Here is an 8,786-nt window from a genome sequence, read left to right as displayed (position 1 = left end):
AAATAAATAAATACATTTTTACACATCCATTTTATGTTGAAATGCAAGCTGCATCGATTATTGCATTGCTCATAGAAAGTCAAATTGTGACAAGAAAAAGCTTTTTCTCTAATAAAGGAAATAGAGAAGGTAATTCATCTGTTGATTTTCGTTAATTATCAAACACAAAGTAGGAAGTGATTTTAGACTCTGAGTTGCAAACTCAAATGATTCAATAGTCGTAATGCATCGATAATCGTTCTAGCGGTTTCAAATTGATTCAACAGAATTTCAACAGACCTTCTGTATTTTTTATTAGAGAAAAAGCTTTTCCTTGTCACAATTTTGACTTTCTATGAACAATCCAATAATCGATGCAGCTTGCATTTCAACATAAAATGGATGTGTAAAAAGTTTTTTTTTTTTTTAAATTACAAAATCGATTATGAACTTTTCTGAATCGTGAGAGAATCGTTTTAGAGAGAATCGAGAAAAATCGATTTTCACCCACCCCTAGTATAGTATGTCCCAATGTAAAACTTACCAGGCTCACAAAAAGATTAAAGGTCTCTTAAGTTTATTAATTCCATATACAGTATACACAAACATTTAATCAGAACAAACACAGCATGTTCATAGTTTGGGTTCCCCACTTATTTTCCAGCCTTCCATCTTCCCAATCTTTGTGAACATCGCCAGCGACCCCAAGCCGATGCACGCGGTTACACCTGTAATAGCGCTGTGAGCTGTGGAGCACAACAGACAAAACATAAGTCAAGGCAGCTTTAGAAACAAACAAAAAACATTTCACACAAAATTTCAAAAATTTAGAATACCTTGAGTAAATTTGAATGATAAACAATTTCAACATAATACTTTACATGCGTGGAAAAGATCAAATAGGATTAGTATTAAATGATTGTGTTAGGACGACAAACTTACTTTGTCGTCCTAACACAATCATTTAATACTAATCCTATTTGATCTTTTCCACGCATGTAAAGTATTAAAAAAATAAAATAAAGTTCAAACAGCTTCATAACAACAGAAGTTGATGGATACCATGTCCAAGACTTGATGGATATGATAAACAGCCCATCTACATACTTCTGTTTGTAAAATTTTATTCTAAAACAATATTTTTTTCATTTTTATATGTACTAAAACCATATTCGGTCAATACATAGGCTCATTATTGAGAGTGGATCTGAATCTAGCAATCACCCCTACTGTCTATGTCCAATAACAATGTACCTATAAATATGTAAACCAAATACTTTGCCAAGCCATTGACAAGGCCTCATTATAATTATTATATCGCTCTATTCTTTTTAATGGAACGTGCACAAAGAAGTTGTCAAATTGTGTTCCACTTCTGTACTTACTTCTAGCTCCAAGGAACACGCCGGAGGAGCAACCACCGATGAAGTAATTTACAGGGTCATCTGGGGCCTCCCTCACCTGGGCACTTATACAAGTGGCCATTCCAAAAATCGCCCCAAGGGAAGCTGTAGGAGTATAAACACAACAAATAGCAAATAATGTCAGTGGGCAGACCATTATCTCCCCCAGTGACTTAAGTTAGTCATTGTAATAAAACCTCTAACAGGTATCCTTCATAGCTCACTTCTGCCACTGCCATTTTCAAGGTATTATGTTATTCATACAAGATGTCATGGCAACAAAATGTTTCATTATAACAATATTTCTCTCTTTCTAGATGAAGGTAGATTAGCTTTATAAGAAAAGGCAGTTATTTGTACTACATAGCCTAAATGTCTATTTCCCAAGACAGTTATGAGCCTTGCCTCCTCAATCCTACTTTAAATGAGGTACTATGAGGTATGAGGAGGTCATTTAGGCATACTTTAGCTTATAGCTATAGTTACATTAGTTCAAATAGCTAAATCGGTTGATCAGGTGGGGATTAAAACCATTACCAGCTGTTTAAGAAAGCTGCCCCTCACATAATTTAATTTTTCTCAGTGTCAAGGGACAGGGGTAGCAACAAGCTTACATTCATAATCCAGAGCACTACAAAAATGTAATGATGGGGTTTAACTGTATTATGCGCCATAAAGAGAAGATGAAAACAAGTAAGGCATCTACTCACCCATAGTAACTGTGCCTGCAGTGGCCCTCTGAAGAGCCTCGAGGGTCGTTTCAGGCTGGTAAAGAACGATGTGGTAGGCTGAGCCAACAAGACCTGTGCAAATATAGAGATGGTTAGAACCACACGGGCAACCTAAATGCAAAGGTGTATGGTCATCAATTCTAAACTAACATACCTAACTATACCGATACCAGCCAGACCCGTAATTCATTCACACTAAAAAAAACACACACAGATCACAGGAAAGATGTTTTTTGGTCGGCTCTTCAGAATTCTGCAGAATGTTCCGATGAATTGAGAGAGCCACCCCAACGTTCAGAGGTCTGATATTTCTTTATAACAACCACTGCAAACAAATAACGACCACTGCCATTGACAAGGGGTTTTGTGCTTCTGATTCTCATATTTCATATCACTCCGCATGTATTAGGTTCATATTTGGGTCCTATTTGTCCTGTCGGGATTTATTATTCAATAATGACCAGTGGACTAAACATCATCCCCTACATTTAACTGTTTCAATTAAGTCTTGCACTTACTGCCCTCTTGTGGTCATTGCAATGGCCTGCAATAATGACTGGAATGGAAGTCAAGTAAGTTTGCCATGCTAATTGTTTAAGCCAAGGTCGTGAGTGTATTCTACTTTCAATGGCGTGGCAGATCACACTGACGAACAGTGGGGCTTGTCAAGGTGGTGGGAAATCACCTTGTTTTGGCAGTTTCCAGATGCGTATTGTATACAGTATGGTTTACTGACAACTGATCTCAATGGAAGGCTAGCTAGTTCTAAACAGACCAGCAAGCTGCGTGAAAGCTAGTTTAAGCTGATCTGGAATCAGTAACGATGCTGCACGTATTATACACATGCAAACCTATGAATTAACTAGTGTATTAACTTTTACAGTTTTGATTCTACTAGAAGTTTATATTTATTATATGCATCACCATGGTCAGAAAAAAATTGTGACAAGAAGGGTGTGTGTATTGTGGAACAACTTCAAGCAATCCCATTTGCAAGAGTTTCATGATAAGATTATGATCAGAGGGGGATATCAAGGCATAGGTCATCCTGATGCTTTCAAGGTTTTAGAGTTGGAGATCAAATGCAGGATACTGGCTCCGCATTTATGCTACAGGCAATTGTGACAGACAAGAAGTAACAACATAGGGCTCTGCTTGCCTAGAAGCAAAAGACTCTGCACGCCACTGTTATGTGGCTTTTATGCCTGCCCCCCAAGTAAATAATTTTAAGTTATGTATTAACGTAGCAGTTCATATTAACATATCGTAGCCAATGCCAAATGTTATGATGGTTCCCTAACGCCTTAACCTCAAACTTGCACACACAACAAGGTCTGAACTGTCGGCTTAATGTCGGTCAACAGTAGTTATTTAGATAACGTTAGACCAGGTTTATCCTATGAGTATCGGGGAGGTTGAAGCCCGAACCTCCTGTAGGGTGAGCCTGTATAGGTCATAGCAGGTTGACGTTAACTAGCATGAGACCTCGCAGGTATTCACTTCTCGCGGAGGTTCGTGCTAGTAGCATCCTGTTAAATACAATCGGGTGGGAAAACACAACAATAGTTACTTTATCGTTATATAACACTAAATGAGAATGAAAATGTGTTATCTAGCCCGTGTTGTTTATATCTGACACATTCGTGTGTGAAAGGGGTAACAGTTCTAGCTAGCACATCAGCCTAAAGACTTTGAGCATACCTAGGTAAAGTTCCGGAGCAACCCTGCGTTGATGCACTGATTGCAAGGCCTAATAGCGGAGTTTGCCTCTAGAACTCCAGTATTGTATAATACTAACGATAAACTGATTAGTCGATAAACGACTTACCTAATGCAGTGGCTATCTTGGTAGTAATCCATGTTTTCTCCACACAATTTTTACCCTCTTCGAGCTCCCAGTACCCCATTTTGACTTCACATCAAGGACACCAGTTAACGCGAGATTGACTAATAATAGCTAACGTTACTTTGTAGCCTACTATCGCCGTCTAAAGGACTGGAGGGAGAAAACGTTAAACGCATTTTAAAGGCAGCCTTTGTTTGTATAGTTGAATTACACTGTACAGTTATGGCTAGAAACAATTTTTTAAAAAAAACATTCCAAACATTTTTCATGAGCGTGTGTAAAGTGGCATTCTCCATCTCGAATATGAGGCTGTAGACCTAACATCCAACCAATACTTGATGCAGGGACGTGCAGTGAGGTTCGGAGCTGGTGAGGCACAGAAACCGGAAGTGATTACGTCATTTTGAGCTCTAGTTTAAACTATATATATAATGTGTGTATATACATGTATATATGTCTATGGTTTTAAAATTGTCATCTGATCAGAACTGAAAAAACGTTGTTTTATTGTCTAATACCATTATTTTCAAACGATTGTTTTTTAATTGTATTATGATGAGTTATTAATAAGATATTAATAGTTGCAAGCTAGTGTATGTAGCCCTCCCACCAATGATATGGCTCATTTCATTTTGTCTGGAGAAAATATAACTACGGTGGTGGGATGCTAATTTAAATGACCATTTAACCAACTCGGACAGCTTCGAAAAAACAATTCCATATTTATTTACACAACATATTAACATGTAAACAGTTAAACACCGCATACATAGCACACAATACCAAAATGTTCTACTGGCCAGTATAATTTAAAGTTGGTGCACTTTCGTTGGAGCTCATAAACGTCAGTTTGAGGTGAAACAAAATTAATCCACTCACGATTATCAGTAGGCTATAGATCAGTGGAAATCCGTTGTCCTCTTCTTGAGTGAATGCAGTCAGTGGCTAGTTTAGCTCAGGATTAGCACCTACCTAGTCTGCTCACAACTTCAAGGCAACTTTCCTGCATCAACAGCCTTTAGCTTCTCTAGGTTCGTGTTGCGCATGAATATGTAGTCCCGTTGGGAAACGTGAAATACTCCAATGCAAATGTGTAATACTACTGTGTTTTAAAATACTTAAAATACTTAAACGTTCTTAGTTAATTCAACATGCCTCAGGTTAGCAATGCAATCTTCCATTTTCGCTGTCAAACTCAAGTAGAGAGGTGAAGAAGAAAATCCAACGTCAGATTATATACCCAACAAGTGCCCTCTCGCTCGCCACCCTTCTTGAATCCGTGGTAGTGCGTGCCTCCCTTGCAATATTTTTCAATGCGTTTTCAGCTCAACTCAAAAGGTTCTACGCTTGCGCACGCATGCGTAAAACCCAGTTTGGAGTGATTCCGCAATCCTAGGGGAGGCACCATAGACATGTATAGGTAGACACCGCCTCCACTGCTTCTCGGTGAAACGCGTCGCCGCCATTTGGCTATTTTGGGAAAGGAGCTCTCTGCCGTCAGAGGTCTGTCAGACGTGTCAAACTAGCGCAAGTTGCCAGGAGCTGTGGTTTATCTGGATAAAAATCACGATAACCTTTTACATTTCGCAACCAATTTCATGGAGTATTCAAGGGTTTATGCTCTACGTGTGTGAAAAAGATTTGCCTCTACGTTACTTTGAATCTCGCTAGTTTAATCGCCAGTCATACATGGGCATGGGTCTATAATAAACGCTCGTGCATTTTGAAAATACTGAGAAGATCTATAAACTATCGAAATAGTGCTTCTTTAGTTACTACGTATTGACCATCATTAAGAGAAAGAGCATACATCAAATAGTGAGAAACTGGCAGTCAGTGTGTTTTTCATAGTTTAATAGTTCCTTTTCAAGTATGTGCATTAAGAAACCTTGAACAGTGCAATTGGCAATACACAGTTATTTCACAAATCAACATTAGGCTACAAAAAAAATCTATATATTTCTATAGCAGTAAAAATATACACATCTCAATATATACATAGCCTACACATCTCAATAGTTGAACTGTAATATAAATAACATAGCATATATATAATACAATATAATATAATGACAGTATAATGTGCAATGGAATAACATATGATATATATAATATGTGATACAATATAATATATTTAAGTATAAGTATATATTCATATTATAATATATATATATATGTACATTTGTACAATTTGACATAATATACAATCATGCTCTTAACATTTTCAGATCTATGCAGTGCAATTGACACAATATATAATTGTGAAATAACTGTGTATTGCCAATTGCACTGTTCAAGGTTTCTTAATGCACATACTTGAAAAGGAATTAAACTATGAAAAACACACTGACTGCCAGTTTCTCACTATTTGATGTATGCTCTTTCTCTTAATGATGGTCAATACTAGTAACTAAAGAAGCACTATTTCGATAGTTTATAGATCTTCTCAGTATTTTCAAAATGCACGAGTTTTGAAAGAAAAGTGAGCGTTTATCATAGACCCATGCAGACTGGCGATTTGACTAGCGAGATTCAAAGTAACGTAGAGGCAAATCTTTTTCACACACTTCACGTAGAGCATAAACCTTTGAATACTCCATGAAATTGGTTGCGAAATGTAAAAGGTTATCGTGATTTTTATCCAGAAAAAACGCAGCTCCTGGCAACTTGCGCTTGTTTGACACGTCTGACAGACCTCTGACGGCAGAGAGCTCCTTTCCTAAAATGGCGGCGACGCGTTTCGCCGAGGCAACGGGCTGAAGCAGTGGAGGCGGTGTCTATCTATACATGTCTATGGGAGGCACTGCCTACCCTGCCCATAGACTGCAATGCATCTGCCTCCCTTGACCGCACGTCCAATGTTCATTGGCTGATCACTGGGAACCGGAAATGCTCAAATTCAGCGATTTTGATAATAAAAATGCTCGAAATGATCGGAATCATGCAGAAATGACACTCGTAACACAGATAACTAGAGAAATAAGAATATTTATAATACATAAATATATATGATTATTATACAAAAATTATATTTTTTTTATATATTTTTTTTTTTACTTTTCGAAATGACAGGTGAGGCTCTGCCTCCCCTGCCTCCTATGACTGCACGTCCCTGACTTGATGCCAGCACCACATCCAAAGCGAACAGAGGGAGAAAATACAAATTATTACAGCAACTGGCCAAAGTTTTTTTTCTCCAATTTTCAGTGTGTTTGAGTGTGCATGATGCAGAATGTCAGTCCAATTCAAATAGATTTTAGTGGGGGGAAAAGACCCCACTAAAGAGCACCTCCCACAAATAAAACCCAAAAGAAAATATAGCTGCAAGCAGCGATGGCGGTTTCCTCCTCCAGACATTGCGAACCAGGGAAAAATTTATTTTTGTGACAATTTGTCACTGTATAGAAAAATCCATGCTGCAGACTTGCCAATGGGATATTACATTTCAAATGCATTACTTTGAAGATCCTCAAGGGCCATGGCTTCAAGCTAAAGGCCGAATTATGCTCTGTTTTAGACGTAACGCGTAAGCACGGAAGATACACAACCCCCCCCTTGCGCGGTAAAATACCCCCCCTTACGTGCTTAAGTGCGTCGCCCAAAATTCCTGACTATGCGACTAAAGGCCAATTTAGGGTCGTTTTAGACGCAGAGGCGTAAGCACGTAATTTACACAAGGAACTTGTTTTAGACAAGTTTTGATTTAAGGTTCGTTTTAGACGCAGAGCCGTGTTGCAAGGCTTGTGAGCCGTGTTGCGTGTTGCAAGGCTTGTGAGCCGTGTTGCGTGTTGCAAAGCAAATTGACGCCAGAACTGTAGATTTTTTTTTGAGTTAAGTAAGCCTATTTATTGCAGCAGGACAAAGGAAAAAAAACTTACCGGAGCATGAAAGTGTAGTGGGCGAAAGGCTTGATGTTATGAATACATGTGTTACACAAAATACAAATGTTGGCAATTCAGTACCAGTGGCGAAAAAGACAGCACATGACGCAAAAGTTTGTTTATTGACATATTTGAATGACTGCGACAGGCTTTAAAACGATGTGTTTATGAGTTACATTATTCAAAGATGAGGTGGTAAACGGCGAGAGAATCTCATCATGTCGTCAATGCTTGTAACTGCAATGGTGCTGGCCACAAGGTAACGGCAGGTTACTGTTAACTTTTGTATGAGCAGACCGGGCTCATTCTATCAAACTCGCTGGTGCAATTGATGGCTTCACGTCAATATGAACTCAATGCAAGATATCACCATGACTCACAAGTGGCGGAAAATTAATATGAAAGTACCTATTTGTTCGTGAATGACCACATTCTCTCCAAACAAACGCGGGTGAGAATGGGATATTCGCGGTAATTTGAGCGTCCTTATAAGTGTTTAAAGAGGATTTGTAAAGGAGTTCATGTCTTCGGACCTCTTCTGTTATGTTTGTTCCTAATCCATAAGAAAAGGCTTGTGAGACGGTCTGCAGGGTATTCATGATTTAAAAAAATATCTTGGTCTAAAAAAGACTGTATGCTATTAACCCGGAAACGTGAGACTCTGTGTGAAAGGCTGTGGTAGCCGGCCAATCACAGCCTTTGCGAGCTGTGTAGGGCCGTAGTGTTTTAGTCGCATAGTCAGGAATTTTGGGCGACGCACTTAAGCACGTAAGGGGGGGTATTTTACCGCGCAAGGGGGGGTTGTGTATCTTACGTGCTTACGCGTTACGTCTAAAACAGAGCATAATTCGGCCTTAACACAATCTTAAGGCTGACTCATGCTTCAATACGTAAGCGTAAGCGCAAGCGCAAGAGGTCGCGCAAGCCCCTTGCGCGCCCCTTGCGC

At 38.8% G+C, this 8,786-nt stretch overlaps 1 protein-coding gene across 1 annotated transcript; it reads right to left on the bottom strand.

Moving 5' to 3' along the window:
- Positions 1-539: 539 nt before the first annotated feature.
- On the bottom strand, positions 540-4,061 carry ndufa11 (NADH:ubiquinone oxidoreductase subunit A11). The gene is made up of 4 exons (XM_080833751.1): positions 3,942-4,061; positions 2,093-2,185; positions 1,365-1,487; positions 540-725 (listed from the first exon to the last, which is right to left on the bottom strand). Exons 1-4 carry the CDS (start codon positions 4,018-4,020, stop codon positions 613-615), a joined length of 408 nt encoding a protein of 135 aa, XP_080689877.1. The 5' UTR covers positions 4,021-4,061; the 3' UTR covers positions 540-612.
- Between the last annotated feature and the right edge of the window lie 4,725 nt (positions 4,062-8,786).

Source organism: Sprattus sprattus (assembly GCF_963457725.1).
Source record: "Sprattus sprattus genome assembly, chromosome: 2".
NCBI classification, from domain to species: Eukaryota; Metazoa; Chordata; class Actinopteri; order Clupeiformes; family Clupeidae; genus Sprattus; species Sprattus sprattus.
Note: the sequence above shows the minus strand (reverse complement) of the source record. Positions and strands in the feature narration are given on the sequence as shown.